Below are 17,118 nucleotides of genomic sequence, written 5' to 3' on the forward strand. Positions count from 1 at the left end.
TGCTGCTAAGATTGGATGTGGATCATGTGGGTCAAGCAGAAGTCCAAGGTATTCAATGTGAGGAACTAGGGTGATGGAGGTACCAGCTGCTGGTTAAGGGAAAGTGCACAGAGGAATGGGTTTGAGAAAGGAACTCAAGAGTTTGGTTTGGGGTGTATTAAGTTCAAGGTTCTTAGCAGACATTAAGTAGCCATGTCATGCAGGCAGTAGAGTGTGGGTTTTAGGAAAAAGATTGAGGCTCAAGATATATTTTGGAGTCACCAGGTCATAGGTAATGTTTAAGGCCGTGAGGCTGGATGAGGTCACCTGGGGAGACCTAGCATTGGTTCATTTGATTAAACTATCTTTCCCTTCTCAGCCTGCCTATCTCAAGTTTGAACTATGGTTTCTTAAGGAATGGTTCACCTAGGCATTCATTGGAATAACCAAAAAATAAGCAAGTTTGAGGGGGCAGAGCTGCATCATGCTTCTGGTGTTGTGGGTTTTTTGCGCAGGCTTCTCTTGTTGTGGACCATGGACTCTAGGCAGAGATTCAGTAGTTGGAGCTTGTGGGCTCTTGAGCACGTGGCCTCAGTAATTGTGGTACATAGGCTTAGTTGCTTCATAGCATGTGGAATCTTCCCAGACCAGAGATCGAACCTGTATCCCCTGCGTTGCAGGCAGATTCCCATTCACTCAGCCACCAGGGAGGTCCCATGCTTCTAGTTTTCACAGCTTGTCTTTCACAAGTGAACTACTCCTGCTGGTCAGGAAGAACCCTAACCCCACAACTAGAGGAGCAGATATAGGTATTCTCTTTACATCCTGGGACATAGAGGCTCTGAATATTCTGAGTCTCCAATTCTGATATAGTTTACATTTAATTTTGAGAGGAAGGCTAAGGGACTCACAGATTAGAACCTCTTAGAATACTCAGGAAAAAAAAAATGGAACTACACGATTGAAATGAGTTGCTAAGTAATGGTTTGTGTGGAGTCAAGTTATACTCCCTGTGTGTATTGTTAGAGAAACAATAAGTTTAACCACTTGCCTGGCATTTTTCCTTTGCCCTGAGATTATTTAGCTTTGGAAGATCCCCAGAACCATTTATGGACAAGGAAGAGGTTAGTCACCCTAAACTGTCAGGAAAAACTTAATGTTTTATGATTGAGAATGCATATATAAACATGTATTTGTAAACAGTGAGACTCTGACTCACTCTTTTAATAAAAACATGATTTTAGCATGAAATTAATGGCAGCTGCCCCTTACTTTCTGCCTTGGTTCTTTGTGTATTCTTCCTAAAGTAGGCATTTGACATTGTTTAGTAAGGGATTGTTATAAACTGCACTGTTGGTTTTGTTTTTGTGTCAGACTGTTTTAAATGTTTGTGTAGAAAGAGATTGAGGAGCTTTTGTCCCATAGTAGCAAGCAGTGTGAGAAGTCTTATGTCCCATGAGACACCATAGGACAGCTTTCAGCCCTCCCAAGGAACTGAACTTCTAACGCGTTCTCCACCCATTCCCTCCAAGTGTTGGTCCAGCTGTTTCCAGTTGTTCCTCTCAGTTTTCCCATTTTCACTCCCTCATCCCCTGAAACTCTCTGTCTTTGACTTAGAGAGCCAAGAGCATCCCACACATCTCAGCTCTCACCTTCTTCCTTTGCTTCCCCTTCCCAGTACCCTCCCAGCTTGCTGTTTACAACTTCATAAAAGTGCTGACAATTAATATATTTCCCCTTAGTCATTGCTGGGCCACGCATTGTGGAGTGGCTCTGATCTTTCCTAGTTAAGTCAGTTGTTGCATTCTTAATTGTTGCTTGTTTTTCTCTAGAATGTCACTGAGCTCCATAAAGACAGGTGTCATAACTGTCCTACTCTGATGGACATTGTCTCCCTTGAGTTTATGCCATTGTTGATTCAGTGTTCTTTTTTTATTGTTGAGATAGATAATAACCATACATCTCATCTCGTGTTTATATCTCTCTTATTTTTGTCTTAACTTGGTAGCTTATACATGTTTCGTATTATTTTTCTCTGTGTCTTTTTCTAGATAGAATTTTTTTTTTTTTTAAACATCAACAGCTTATTAGATAGGGCTAAGTAGAATCTTATTTTATTCTCTCTTCCTCACCAGTTCTTTACCTCTTCTAATCCATTTGAATGATAAAAGCCACTAAATTGGGAAAAGAGGGGACTTGAAAGTTAAATTGCAAACCTATCTCCTTAGGCTCCAATCTTCTTACTGTTGATGACCTCAAAAGAACCCAAGTTGAGTCAGGTTTGGTTGCCACTGAGACTTCTAGGAAAAATGTAAATATGGAGGAAACACTTGTGAAATGATTCATAATATAGGGTTGCCCATTATGAGTTCATGCTGAACTATTCATTACCTTAGGCTTGGACTGCTGAAGGTACTGTCTTTTGGGTGTGACATCAACTCTCATTTTCCACATATGCAGTCATGCTAGGTTTGTTGGGCAAACAGTTGCCTCCACCCTAGTTCAGTTGGAGGTCTCACTTTCATTAACTCTGTCCTCTCTTCCTTTGTTCTCCCTGAAAGTTTAAACTGAATTTTCTAGAATTTTGCCAATCCTGTTGAAGTTCCAAAATGTCCTGTGGTCAGGTTTTCTGTATTCCTCTAACAAGTGACAAACGTTACATACTTCCAAATCCTAGATCTGTGGACACTGGCTTAACAATAAGCTTTCATAATGATTTTCTTTCTTTGGCAGGCAGTTTGTAATTTCTTCTTCTTCAAGGATTCTAACTTACACTAAAAGTTGAGGGATTATACCTCATATGAGAGCGAAACAAAAGGAGCTCCATAAGAAAGAGCCAGTGGGGGTTCTTATTATTAGAGGCAAAAACATTAAAAATGCTGATGCCTTTTATCCATCCTCGCATCAAGTGAGTTCTGCAGAAAATGGCAAAAGAATTGCTTTCATTATTAAATGAGAAAATAAATTACTTAGGAATAGTGTTAGTCATAAGTCATAAGTTGCTCAGTCGTGTCCAGCTCTTTGAGACCCCATGGACCATAACCTACCAGGCTCCTCCGTCCATGGGATTTTCCAGGCAAGAATACTGGAGTGGGTTGCCATTTCCTTCTCCAGGAGATCTTCCCAACCCAGGGATTGAACCCGGGTCTCCAGCATTGTAGGCAGATGCTTTACCATCTGAGCCACCAGGGAAGTAGTGTTAAGCAATGGAAAAAGCATCTAGAGGAACAGTGTCGAGAGAGATGAATTACTCTTTTGCTTACATTTTAGCGCTTTTTCTAGTTTGGATCACATCTTAGTGATTCTAGTATCAGTTGACTAGTATTTGTAGAATTCTACTTTGTTCTGGTGGATGGTGTCTGTCCTCCAATAGCACTAGGCAGGAAATTTGTAAAATACATAATACATATGAAATAATTGGATACTTTTAGAAAATAGTGATTACGTGGGAGCTTGGACCAGGATAGGCAATGCAACATTTTGCTAATAGTGCAGGTTCTAAAAGGAGACTGTTAAGACTGTGAACTCAGGCCAGTCTTCCTAATTTATGAGATGAAGGAAATATATCAGGTTTTTATGAAAATTTAGTGAGATATGTATGCACATCTGTTTTAAGTGCTTAACAGGTTTTGACCATTGTAACTTCTAATAGGAATTCATAAGGAATAGGAAAAGGAAACATTGTTACAGGCAAGAGAGATCAGGGAGGTCTAAGTCAGAAAATCAGCTTGAGCAAGAAGTGGTACAGTCAAACTAACATAAGTGAGGGATACCAAAGAGAACTATCTGACAAAAGGGAAGAGGTGTATTTATATTAGGAAAGAATAAAAGTGAAGTTGTCTTGGTATATAGCTGCTGCTGCTGCTAAGTCGCTTCAGTCGTGTCTGACTCTGTGCGACCCCATAGATGGCAGCCCACCAGGCTCCGCCATCCCTGGGATTCTCCAGGCAAGAACACTGGAGTGGGTTGCCATTTCCTTCTCCAGTGCATGAAAGTGAAAAGTGAAAGTGAAGTCGCTCAGTTGTGCCCGACTCTTAGCGACCCCATGGATTGCAGCCCACCAGGCTCCTCCGTCCATGGGATTTTCCAGGCAAGAGTACTGGTGTGGGGTGCCATTGCCTTCTCCAAAGTAAACTGAAGAAAGAGACTGCGATCTCAGAAACCCACTGATCTTGAAGCATCAGTGAGCCAGATGTAGGTGGTGAGGTCCTGGCCCAGGAGAAGGACAATGGGAATATAGAAAGAATGGGTTTGTTTCTGAAGAAGTACTGGCTAGATTTGGTGACTTGGTTGAACGTAGAGGAAGACACATGAGAGATGAGGGTAACTTTGAACTGGCTTTCTTTTAAGAGATCCACTGTGTTGATAGTAGCTTTAGGACTGAAGATCCAAGATTCTGTTGGTTTTAGGATCACCTATGAGTCAGGGGAGTAGGGAGTACATTTTGTTCTTTGTGTTTGTTGTTTAGCAAACTAGAAGTAGCTTCCAGAGAACCCTTTAAACATTTCTTGCCTGAAATTCAAGAGACAGGAAATGACCCTGTTAGTGGGAACCTGAGAATGCCAGGAAAGCCATGCCTGTCTCTTACCAAGGTAGGCTTAGGGTTAAAAAGAAGAATTTCACATCCCAGGCCCACTGCTTATTTAGTCTGTGTGATCTTGGATAAAGTCTCTTGAGTTCCCTGAGTCTCAGTTTCCTCATCTATTTATATAAAGTAGGGGTTTTTAATAGTGACTAAATCATATGGTAGTGGAATTTAAGTGAGTTAATACACATAAAACATCCAGTGCAATGATTGGCAAAGAGTAAGCCCTGGATGTTAAATGTTAATATTGTTGCCACTCTCTTTTTAACCCTCAGAGTCTTTCACCCAGAGCAGGTGAAGGAATGGCTTGGTTTAATGAGTAGATATCTTTCATCTTTACAGAAAAAAATCTGGTATCAAACTGTTGAAATAGATGAATGGCTGGGTTGCTGTCAGAATTCCTGGTGTTGCCCTGAGAGTGCCTCAGTCTTTGCTGTATTCTTGTCCTGCCTGCACAGGTGATTTTTTATGATAGCGATTGGAACCCCACTGTAGACCAGCAGGCCATGGACAGGGCCCACCGCTTGGGGCAGACAAAGCAGGTTACCGTCTACCGACTCATCTGTAAGGGCACCATTGAAGAACGCATTCTGCAGCGGGCCAAGGAGAAGAGCGAGGTAAGCAGAAGGCAAAGGAGGCACACTGCTGGCAGAGAAAGTAGTTCAGCCATAGTGACTGACCGAGATGAAGACTCTTGGCTTTCTCTGGTCATGAAAGCCCTGGAAACTTCTTGTGACTAGAAGATAAAATGAAGTCCTGTACAAAAGCAGCGTGCACTGGCCTAGCCATTCCTCACTCCTTTTCTTCTGGGATGGTATCTACACCCTGTATTCTCCTGTCGTTCATTTGAAGAAGACCCCAGTTGTGGCCCTCGTGTTTGACATAGTTTCACGTTCATGGGAAGAAGAAATGGCCTTTGTTCCTGCCCTAGTATTCTCAGTGTGATCAGCCTCTGAGCTGTATGCTTAATTTGTTAGTTTCTAAAGAAATTATCATTTTTGGTTCTTTTCCTTCTTGATTCAATGTAATTGGATCTTACAGATATCAACAGTTTCAAGCAAAGACGTTCTCATTGTCCTTTCTGTTGGCACAAATGACCTGGATGAGCCAGTCACATCAATGAAAAAAAAAAAAAAGGAAATCCAGGGGCCTCACCAGAATTACAGATTGAGAAACATGTTTCTTTCTTTTTGGATATTTTCCATAAGGGAACAGATGCCTATCGGTGATTTTTTTTTTTTTTTTTTTTTTGCTTTGGATTAGATTCAACGGATGGTGATTTCTGGTGGAAACTTCAAACCAGATACCTTGAAACCCAAAGAGGTGGTTAGTCTTCTTCTAGATGATGAAGAGTTGGAAAAGAAATGTACGTACTCTAGACCTCTTATTAATGTGCTCTCCTTACAGAGATGATTCCTCTGGCTCCACGTATCTGAAAACAAAAGGGCCCTTGACTATGTCCCAAGGGTAGGCAAAGCCAGACTGTGTTTGGGCAGAAACACTTTTTTGGTTAATATTTTGTTCTAAAGGTCATACAAGGATATGTTATGGAGTATAAGGAAATAGGTGTATTTTAAGAGTAATACGACTTCAAATAAATGTGTACAGGAAGGCTATCTCCTAGATTTCCTCAGCAATAATGAATTTACTCTCTTCTGTCCAGAGAAATATTTTTGTGAAATTAATGGAAAAGTTGGAGAAGCACACTGCCATATGTAATATTCAGACCCTTCTCCCAGTATTTCTGGGTTTTGAGAAGCCAGAAAGTGGGTTTCAGACTTAACCTTGTAAACTTCTGCAGGCGTGGACAGCATCACATCAGAAAATGTGCTGAAGCACCTTTCTTATGGTGCTCACATGTGCCACCGCCTTCTAAAAACCTTTCAGGACTCTATAACCATCTCGATCTCTGCAGTGCACAGATATTAAAAGGCTGAAAAGAAAAGGAAAAAGGAAAGGCATGGAAAGGCCCATGACAATGAGACTGAATCATGGTCTGAACCCCAAAACTGTTTAGAACCCAGGGAACTCTGTTCGTTCTCCAAGTTAGGAAACCACCAGTTATCTGCCTGCCTTAAATGGATAGAAGTCATACCTTGAATCATAATATCAAAGAATAAGCCTACCTTAGTTTCAGAGAATAAGGATCAAGATTGCCACAGGTGGTTCATTAGATCTTAAAATTTTCTTGATAGTGAGACTTCGGCAAGAAGAGAAACGCCAGCAGGAGGAAACCAACCGAGTTAAAGAACGCAAGCGCAAGCGGGAAAAGTATGCAGAGAAGGTATGTCAAGTTGGAGTGGGGGACTGGGGCTGATGGGGGTGCTGAGTGGTCCCTCCAGAAAAGACTGTAGAATACATGCTTGTCATCTTGGTTGCTGGTTGGTATCCAGCTCCATCTGTGTGTGTTATGTAACAGTTCTGTCCTGACTGACAATCGAGCAGGAGAAATGCAGCCTTGGTAGGGTTGTACTCCCCACGCAGACATAATTATATTATATGGGTCTGTGGTCACATGTAATTGTAGAAACCTTTTGTTGGGACTTTTTTTAAAAGCTTAAGTCCAAATGTGAGTAAGATGAATGTTAGATTATTAGATTCTGCAGAATCTTAAAAAGGGCCTAAGAGGTCATTAGATCCAGTCCTTCTGCCATAATTCTTCTAGTATCATCTACTGCTGGAAAATTAAATCACTGTCACGCTATTCATCTCTTTCTCCAGTTCGTGCCAAGGATTTGGGCTGAGCTGTTTTTTGCTTTGTTTTTGTTTTTATATCCCTTCTGACATTTCCTGCTTGAGCCCACCAGCCTAGCTGCAACATGGGATGTAGTTCCCCTCCATTTCTTCCTGTCTTGCTGTTTCTGCACATGTGCCAGTAATCCTTCTCATAACCTAGTCTTTATTGTTGTTTAGTCCCTAAGTCATGTCCGACTCTGCGAACCCGTGGACCATAGCCCAGCAGGCTCCTCTGTCCATGGGATTTCCCAGGCAAGAATACTGGAGTGGGTTGCCATTTCCTTCTCCAGGGGATCTTTCCGACACAAGGATTGAACCCAGGTCTCCTACATTGCAGGCAGATTCTTTACCGTCTGATCCACCAGGGAAGCCCCAAAGATATACCATATTAACCCTAATATAGATCTAGATACAAGTGCTGTTAGGTGCAGTGGATGAATGCGATTCCCAGAATTTTCTAAGCACACTCATTCCACATCTCTAACCTATGACAAAGCCTTGCTGAACTTGGCTCTAGCACTGTTTGGTGTAGCTCAGTCATTCAGTGCTTAAGCATTTTCATATAAATTGAGGAGGTAATGAAAAGCCACTTCAGTATTCCTTGTGTATGAGAAGAACCTTCATTCCCCTTATGCATATTTAAAAAGAAGGCAGAGTAAAAACAGATGTGCAAAAATAAACTAACAGCAGGGGCTCTCTCCGCTGCATTGGTTCAGCCTGATAAGTGCTGTGAGGCTGTGCTGGAAGCTGATCGACCCTCACCCTGTTCGGATTCTGTTTGGCACAGCTCCATTCAGTGTGACTGGCCTTTCAGCTCTGTATTATTATGGTAGAATATGCATAAACTTGTACTAAGTGATTCCTTTCCTCCTTCCTTGGGATTTTTTTTTCTTTTTTAATAATATGCTAATTGAATAAAGTGAAACTTAGACGTTTACAAAGAGTCAAATATCTATCATCACTTTCTTCTCCAACCCTACTTTTCTCTCAGTGCTTAGCCTCATGTGTTTTTCTGTATTTCTTGATTTGTGTGTTCCAGAAGAAAAAAGAAGATGAATTGGATGGCAAAAGGAGAAAGGAGGGTATGAACCTGGTGATCCCATTTGTTCCCTCAGCTGATAACTCCAATCTCTCTGCGGATGGGGACGACTCCTTCATCAGTGTGGACTCAGCCATGCCCAGCCCTTTCAGTGAGGTGAGGCTCCTTTTATTAGTGATGCCTTCATCGCAGCAATGGGGGCTGTGTCCTTACTGGGTAGCTTTTGCTTTTGGGAGGATTTGCCTGCCTTGTAAAGCGGGTTTCACAAGGAATCCATCAGGAGAAAAGCAAATGAAGGCGAACTGCCTTCTCCAGAGCCACAGTAGGGGGTCTGAATCTCAGGAGTGATGCCAGGGAGGAGAGGGAATGGTGGGGAGGCCTGGGAAGCACGTCCTCACTGAGGCACGAGGGCCGAAGGCTCTGAGAGGAGTGTGGTGATCATGACCCTTCCGCCTCCAGATCTCCATCAGCAGTGAGCTGCACACCGGCTCCATTCCCCCCGACGAGAGCAGCAGCGACATGCTGGTCATTGTGGATGACCCCGCCTCCTCAGCCCCTCAGTCCCGAGCCACCAACTCTCCTGCTTCCATAACGGGCTCTGTCTCAGACACTGTGAATGGTGAGTGATGCAGCTGTCCCTGCCACTTGGGTGAGGTCCTGGTTCCTTCTCAGATAATGGCATTTTCTACCTCCTTTAAAGAAGAGTGGAGTAGAGCAGAAAACATTTGAAGTCTCATTGTTTTACTAGCCTATTCAAGTGAAAGGGAGAATGAAAAGGCTTAAGGAAAACAAAATAAGAACTTCATAAAGATTTCGAACTTCTTTGTTTTCTAGCCATTCCTGTTCTTCATATTTCACCCTTATTTTGGCTAGTTTTTAGTTATAGTTAACTTTTCCGGGCCTTTCCTCTCTTTGTTCTATGGGGCCCAGTGTTGCTGCTATTTCTTGAGTCCCTCTAGGTTTGCAACTTGGGAGTAAAAGTCGATTCCCCAAGGCAGGAGAGCATTGGATTGTGCAGGTGAATCACGAGTAGCATACCCCTGGAGTTCGTTTAGTAATGATCCAGTTCAAAGAAAAAATCAGGAGCAATGGCGCCACTCTTAGAGAATGAAGAGCAACTTGACATGTCAGGCCATTGTAGCTACTCACAGTTCTTACTAATGCTGTGTGACTGTGTGGCTCAGCCATTAGATTGGGACATAGACCTCCCTAGGAGTCCTGAAACAAAACACCCCGAAAGCCATCTTCTGTGTCCAGGAGATTCTCGTCACACATAAGAAATTGACTTTCTTTCCCCTCTTGACCAATTTGTTCCCACAGGGATTTCCATTCAGGAAATGCCAGCCGCAGGACGTGGTCATTCAGCCCGAAGCCGAGGCCGCCCTAAAGGTTCGGGAAGCACAGCCAAAGGAGCCGGGAAGGGCCGGAGCCGGAAGTCCACTGCAGGCAGTGCTGCCGCCATGGCAGGAGCCAAAGCAGGGGCTGCCGCAGCCTCCGCCGCTGCCTATGCTGCATACGGGTACAACGTGTCTAAAGGTGCGGGGGCTCTAGGGACTAAGGTGCCATTCTGGCTGGGGCTAGGCTGGAGGGCTGCTGAGCATTCTGCCAGGTAGAGCAGGCAGGACCCCTGGGCCCAGAGCCCCTTCCCAGAGCCCATGTTGGAGCGCGCCTCTGCACCAAGTGGTCCTGACAGTCCCTGTGCTCTTGTGACCTAGTGTAGTGCTGCCTTCAGAGTGGAAGTAACTGAAAAACAAAAAGGTGAATTTCTTGACCATGTTGCTTAAATATTTCTCCTGCTTTGAGAACTGATTTTTTCCCCCATACTCACAGTTTAATAATTACATTTCTGTAGTGCAGACTAGTATAGTTAACAGTTACCCAGTAGCTTAGTTGGTAAAGAATCCGCCTGCAATGCAGGAGACCCCAGTTCGATTCCTGGGTTGGGAATATCTGCTGGAGAAGGGGTAGGCTACCCACTCCAATATTCTTGGGCTTCCCTTTTGGCTCAGCTGGTAAAGAATCCCCCTGCAATGTGGGAGACCTGGGTTGGGAAGATCCCCTGGAAAAGGGAAAGGCTACCCATTCCAGTATTCTGGCCTGAAGAATTTCATGGACTGTATAGTCCACAGGGTCGCAAAGAGTCGGACACAACTCAGCAACTTTCACTTTCAGCTTTATGAGCCACCACCTTAGGATTAAACACCTGCTCTAGGGATTTCCGTAGTGGTCCAGGGGTTAGGTCTCTGCTGTCACTGCTGAGGGCCTGGGTTCAGATCCCACCAAGAGCCCACAAGCCACACTGTGCCAAAACACACACACAAAATCCGACACCTGTGTGCATGGGGGTGTAACACATGGAGTCCGTACCTGAGTATATAATGAAAGTGAGACAAGGAAGCCATGCCTGGAACGTGTTTAGCGGCAGTAGAAGGCAGTATGTTAGCATTGAGTGAGAGAAGAGGAAAGGCCTTAATTGTGGTAGATCAGGAGGAAGAACTATGTACTTGATGACTAAGTTTCCAGACTCAGAAGGAAAGAGAAGGTTGACAAAGGATTTCCACTGGTGACAGAGGGTTTAACGACCTAGGCATATTGGAGGTCACCGAGCAGGTCAGTCAGACTGCTGCAAAGGGCCTGTGGGAGTCAAGGTTGGAAAGACCTGATGGGCAGAAGCTCATCAGACCTGTGACCATGGGCTGTCAGAGTGGTGAGAAGGGCAGCACTTGCCATTCGGGCACTGCTCTCCATTCAGAACACATGCTTAAAATTCAGGGTGTTGCAGCAAGTAAGAGCATTATTGAATAGAAAGTTCTCAATAATGTGTTCATTTACCTCCCCTTTCTCCTCCTTTCTCCTTTGTTCAACAACTGTGAAGTATAATAGCCTAGCCCTTTGTTTCTTAACTTCTTGCCAGCTCATCACATCCTTGGGAAACAGCAGTCCTGACAACAGTTAAGGCTGCCGTGGCAGGGTTTCACCCCCACATGGGGCAAAACATGACACTCATCAGGCTTTCTTCTAGAGGCAACAGGGGGCAGAGCGTCACAAGAAACATTGACAGTGCTTGGTGACTAGGCATGGAAAGCAAGGGATTCAGTCATTGCCTACAGCTCCACTGTGGGTGAGAGTATTCCTGAGTCTGCCTACCGAGCACGTAGAATTCCTTTTTTAGGAATGTTAGAAAGAGTTGCTGTACAGGAGATTGGAACCAGCTCCTTAAAAGCAGTAGGTCTTAGAGAGCAGTGTGGCTGTGTGCAACGCAAGAGCTGTGTGTGTAGACATAGGATAGAGTGGGTAGCCTTGTGCCCTCTGGTCAGATGGACTGCAGAGTAGAGGACATCTTCTGAAATTAAGAAGGAAGCAGGCCTGTATAAGAAAACACATCAGTGCCTGTCACAGCTCTTCCTGTAGCCTTGGCTTCCCAACGGGTAACGTGTGCTCTGCTCTTGAGTGCTTCGGTGACATCTGCTCCCTGTAGATGCAGTAATGTGGAGAGGGCCGGGCAGGTATTGGTTTTCTCTTACAGGGAAAAACAGTTGACAGGAAGAACAAGTGGTACGGGGTTCCCCACAACCTCACCTCCAGACCTGACTCCAGGAACCAGGGTCGGGTGCTGAGGCAGTTCAGGTGGGATGGGCGCTTACTCTTCTTGCCTCTCTTTCTCTCCCCACAGGAATCTCCGCCAGCAGTCCTCTGCAGACGTCCCTCGTTCGGCCTGCTGGCCTCGCTGACTTTGGACCTTCAAGCGCCTCTTCTCCCTTGAGCTCCCCTTTAGGCAAAGGAAATAATCTTCCTGGGACTCCCAAGAGCCTCCACTTGACCAGCAGCCTAGCCCCAGACTCCCTGGTCCGCAAACAGGGCAAAGGCACCAACCCCGCCGGAGGACGGTAGCCATCTGGCCCTCCAGCTTCCTTCAGCCACACCGGGGCTCACGCCCTGGCCTGCAGGCGGTCTGTGGATAGCTTGCCCAGTGCAGCATCTTCCATCCCAAGCCACGGGGCAGCAAGGACCAGCTGCAACAAGGGAAAGACAGGCAGGCGGCTGGTGTGAGCACTTGGATCATCCATGTCTCTAGAGGAACGCTCTGGGGTTGCCTGTAGGAAAAAGGCCCAAGGACAGGGATCAGACCCACAGCCTCTCAAAGGACCTTATAGGCAAGTCTTAAACCTCACACTGGGGAAGGGCTGACAGAGACCCCGTCTCGATGCTCAGGCACATAGTCTCCATCCCCATTCCACTCTTCAGCTCTGGCCATGTCCCTTGCAAAGGCTCTACAAGTGCTGTGAAGAGCCTTCCACGGTGGAGACTTCTCTTAGGGCTTTGATTTCCTGGGGGGGCTTGGAAGAGAGGAAATCATGTAGTTGGCGTTCTCAGTTGAGCAACCCAAGTCTCCAAACCCATTCACCGGAGTGTTACGGCTGAGAGCAGCAAATGCAGGACAAGGTGGTGGCTGTGAGGATGGCACAAGGCTAGAGGCAGCAGGCGTGGAGGCAGTTGTTTTCCCAGCATTTCCTCTCCTGCCCTGCATGGTTCGCATCAGAGAACCTTCAGGTCCCACCAGCAACTAGCCGCAGCTCCCATCCTGGGACTCCCAGAAGCCAGTAAGAGACCAGGAGCCACCTCAATCAGCAGGACAGCCTCACTGCCCCTCTTGCAGGCTCCCCTTGCCCCTCCTGAATGCACAGTCTCCCCGCCCTTGCCCTTCGGCCCCCTGCTTGGCTGTATGCACTGTCTGTATTGCACTGAGAAAGGAAGGGATGGTGGAGTGAGATGGAGAGAATGGAGCAAGGGCAGGCTCAGCACCCACCTTCCAGCCTGGCCCCGCCAGCCCGAGCTCGCTTCCCTTCAGGAGCGGCAAAGGGGTGGTGTTCACATGGGAGGTGTTTCTGCCTACCCCCAGCCTGATGTCCCTGGTGGAGCAGGTGCTTCTGGGCGGGTCCGCCTCTAATTTGCACACCTGAAAATCGCGGAATTGAGTTTAGATAGATTGATTTTTAAAACTTTTTTTGTTTTGAGTAGGGGTGGTAGGGGAATCATTTAATTTAAATCATTAAGATTCCCCTGCCCAAACCCAGACTCCTGTGTACAGATGCTATTTAGAGGGAATCAGAAAAATGCCAAGCCTTTTTTCTCTTTGAATGTGCTGTCTATTTTTATAACTGAACCTGTACATATGTATAAAGAGAGACACATCTTTCTTTTACTAACTGGAGAAAAATCTTAAATAAAATGGAGTGAGATAATTTTATGTAAATTGAGGTGTCTGTGGTCTTTGCAGCTGCCTCTCCTTGGGGCCATCACAGGGCTCCTAGGGGAGAGTGGCAGGATGAAGAGGAAGCAGAACCCCGACGTCATGATCGTTCTTGTCGTCAGAGAGGTGGTCAGTGGGACGAGGAGTGCCCTGTAGGCGTTGATGGGCATAGGAATGTGCCTCCAGCCATCAGAGAGGTGGCTTGACCAAGTGCCTGACAGGCCAGGGCCCTCGGGGTATGGGCTTCTTATGACTCTAGACTTCGCCTCCAGGACTTTAATGTAGGCTGCTTGACCTGGTCCACCATTAGGCATTTACACAGTGGCAATCTAAAAACTGAGAAATTCTTTCTTCAAAAACCACAAGTGAGAGGTTATCCTGGCAGTGTATTATACATAAAATCCCCAACTAATAGGAACTTAAGGGTCCCAATTTCTAGAAATGTGATGTGTATACAACTATGTGTATATAAACCCCAGAAACCTGCCCCATTTGCAGTTCCAGTACCCACTATCAGTTAAGCTGGCAGAAATACTGAGGAACTGTGAAATGAACACAGTTTTCTCAGAGTTAGCTGTCGTAAGAATTGTGAAAGAAAACAGTGAAATATGTAACTAGGGATTCCAGAGACATCCAGGCTTTGAAAACTTAGCTGTCTGATCAGTTGGGGAGAGTGAGCCCTCCAGCCTGTGCTAGCAGTATTTCTCTGACTGAGCTTCATAAGACAGTGATGTACTCTTACGTCACCATCCAGCGGGGTTTGTGCAGGCTGTGTAGCCGCCTCGGCCTTGGCTCACCCTGCACACCCTTGATAGGGGCAGGCTGGCTCCTAAGCATCTGCTGCTCCCTGGTCATAAGGGTAAGCCTTTTCCTCCTCTTGCTGATCTTAAGTAGCACTGTCGTACGTGCTGAGTCTTGTTTTGTTGCTGGTAAACTTGACCATGGCCTTGCACAGAGCAAACCGGTGTCAGTTTTCCGATTAGCCATACCCTGTTGTCGTCACCACTGTGGCTTCTGGTCAACAAGCCCACTAGGATGGATCCTCTCCAGTTCTCATTACCTAGCCTGCCCCTCAGTGACAAGACTGTTCAAACTGCACCAAGGTCAACGGTGGTCACCTCTCTACAGACCTGACAACTCAGATCCTCGCATAGCTTCGCCCAGATGTGGATAGGCTAGATAGTCTCCTCCTGAAAAGCATGTGAGTTCTGGACCAGAGCTCTCCAGTCATCTCTTTCTCCAGACACACTGCCATGCTCCCCTGATATGCATTTTCAATCCAGTCCCTGAAGCAGCAGCTAACATGTCATATTCAGGAATGCTCATGGCCTTGATGTTTCTCTCACCTGTCCCTCCCTCACCTGAGGGTTCATAGATGGAGCTTGAATCTTAAAAGTGAAGGCTTCAAACTCATTAACAACTTGAGTCCCGTCCCCAACTTACACACTTTATGAACACTTGTCCGCCTCCCATGTGAGAGCCCAACTCACCTATGAACCCAAAGAACCAGTCCCTAAACACAGAAGAGGGCTGGTGAGGGATCCTACCTGCTAGAATCATCCCTCCGGAAGGCCTGGAACACAGGCCATTCTTTCCGCTAGAGTCCTCTCTCCACATGAGCCAGTTGTGGGGCCTTAGGTAAGTAGATTTTAAGATTGTGAGTCCCTGTGAACAGCCCTGGAAATGTGGAGACTGCACTGGGCTTTCTAGCACAGTCTCCATGCAGGAGTCTCTGGAAACCCCCTGGACCTGGAGTGTTAGAGATCCTCAGATGCCCCTCAAGGGCTTTTGTGAGTGATAGGTGAAAGGGGATGTGGGCTCTCCAAATTAAACAGCAGCTCTGCTTTTACTGCCAGGTTAAGATTTTGTGTGGCGTTAAAGGGAAAAAAAGGCTTGTTTTTTTAAAAAACCTCTGGAACATTTAATAAGTGATAATTATTTAAGTAATACTTATCAAACTTTAATATACATATGAATCACCTTGCATCCTCTTGAAGTGCATATTCAATTTCAGAAGGTCTAGGATGACACCTGAAACCGAATCTCTAACATACCTCAGGTGATGGCTGCTTTGCCTTGGACCACACCTGAAATAACAAGGCCTTGGCACCCCCTCCAGCCCTGTCAGAATAAACTCTGATCTCTGCTTGTATGCCCCACCCCAGCCAGGAAGCCCTGTGCAGGAAATACATTTTATGTTATATTACTCAATCCACCTGAGAAAATGAAAAACTAGCATTTCCAGGAAAATTAGGTCCCATACATGTTTTCTCACTTTTTTTGCCTTTAAATCTATCAATTCATGATTTTCTCCATGCCCTTTCTCTCCTGGGTAGACCTCTTCTAAACACGTTAGGTATGAAGGAAGGTCCCTGATCTGCTGCTGCCCTTTCCTGGGTAGTCATCACCAAGCTGTAGCTTTTTTCATTGCTGGAAAGTCTGTGATCCCTGGGCCCACTGTTTTCAGCTACATCCAGTCAGCTTTCTCAACTAATTCCTAAGCCATTCTCAGGGGCATGGAGAAATTTGCCAGGTCTCTCCGGCTGAGTCTGCCAGAGTGTGGTGAAGCCGTGCAGTTTGGGAGGCAGCCCTGGTTGGTGCTTGCTGTCCCAGCCAGCCACCTTCATGGTGCTTTCAGACTACTTGGCTGTGGAGAGCAGGCTCTGTTCTAGAAAACACAGGGCTTCTCATTGTCTTAAAACTGTGCCCCCCGGTGCTTGCTGTATGGTAGCAAATGCTGCTGCTAGAGAGGCATCTGCCTGGAGGGGAGGTTCCTGCATGGAAGTTCCTAAGGACTCTAGGGTGGCAGGAGCTTGACCTATGTCAGCCCTCAAAAGAATAACCCCTTCTGTCATCCTGGAAGTGTCCGGGGCAAATAGTGCCATGGCTGGATTAGACAGATCCCAGAAGTCCCAGGGCTGGGTGTAGGGGGAGGCAGAAGGAAAGGAAAGGGGGAGGCAGAAGGAAAGGGAAAGAGGAGGGATGACATGCCTGAGACCCACTTCCTGGGTCCTTGTGGAAGCTGGGTGCCTCCCTTATCACCAGGCCTCTGAGTTCCTGTGCTCCTGTTTTGTCCTTGCTCAGGTCCTGGGACTCAGTCGCCGCCCATTCTCATCCCAGTTTCCCTCCTTTACCTCCAGCTGCAGGAGGTGTCCTCTTGGTTCTCTCCTGTTGTGTGCACGCGTGCTAAATCGCTTCAGTCATGTCCAACTCTTTGCGACCCCATGGACTGTAGCCCACCAGGCTCCTCTGTCCTTTGGATTTCCCAGGCAAAAATACTGGAGGGGGTTGCCTTGCTGCCAAAAATGAGCATCTTGCTTCCTTTTATAGTAAAGGTTTTCTTGCTCATCAAAACAGACAGCAGGTAAAAGCAGAACCAGACATTGGGAATTACAAAGCTCAGGATACATTTCACGGTTCTGAGTCCTTGGTCTTCAGTTCTTGGCACCTTGGCTGAGAGAAACACAGATTCCTGAGCATGAGACTCTCTCTTAGAGAGGGAAGAGTGTCTCCCCAAAGGCCCAGGGG

The 17,118-nt window shown here is 46.1% G+C and overlaps 1 protein-coding gene across 2 annotated transcripts in view; it reads left to right on the plus strand.

The window, feature by feature from the left end:
- Positions 1-13,593, plus strand: part of INO80 (INO80 complex ATPase subunit) — a 121,221-nt gene extending 107,628 nt beyond the window's left edge. The window contains exons 30-36 of one of the 2 annotated variants that reach the window (XM_040226893.1): positions 5,023-5,181; positions 5,828-5,930; positions 6,760-6,848; positions 8,340-8,495; positions 8,799-8,958; positions 9,660-9,875; positions 12,013-13,593. In XM_040226893.1, coding sequence (XP_040082827.1) covers positions 5,023-5,181; positions 5,828-5,930; positions 6,760-6,848; positions 8,340-8,495; positions 8,799-8,958; positions 9,660-9,875; positions 12,013-12,230 — 1,101 coding nt within the window. In that variant the 3' untranslated portion in view covers positions 12,231-13,593. The remainder of the gene's footprint in view (positions 1-5,022; positions 5,182-5,827; positions 5,931-6,759; positions 6,849-8,339; positions 8,496-8,798; positions 8,959-9,659; positions 9,876-12,012) is intronic. The other variant, XM_040226894.1, reaches the window with a different exon arrangement.
- Positions 13,594-17,118: the final 3,525 nt, after the last annotated feature.

The sequence above is a fragment of the Oryx dammah genome, unplaced genomic scaffold (genome assembly GCF_014754425.2).
Source record: "Oryx dammah isolate SB20612 unplaced genomic scaffold, SCBI_Odam_1.1 HiC_scaffold_26, whole genome shotgun sequence".
In the NCBI taxonomy this organism is placed as follows: domain Eukaryota; kingdom Metazoa; phylum Chordata; class Mammalia; order Artiodactyla; family Bovidae; genus Oryx; species Oryx dammah.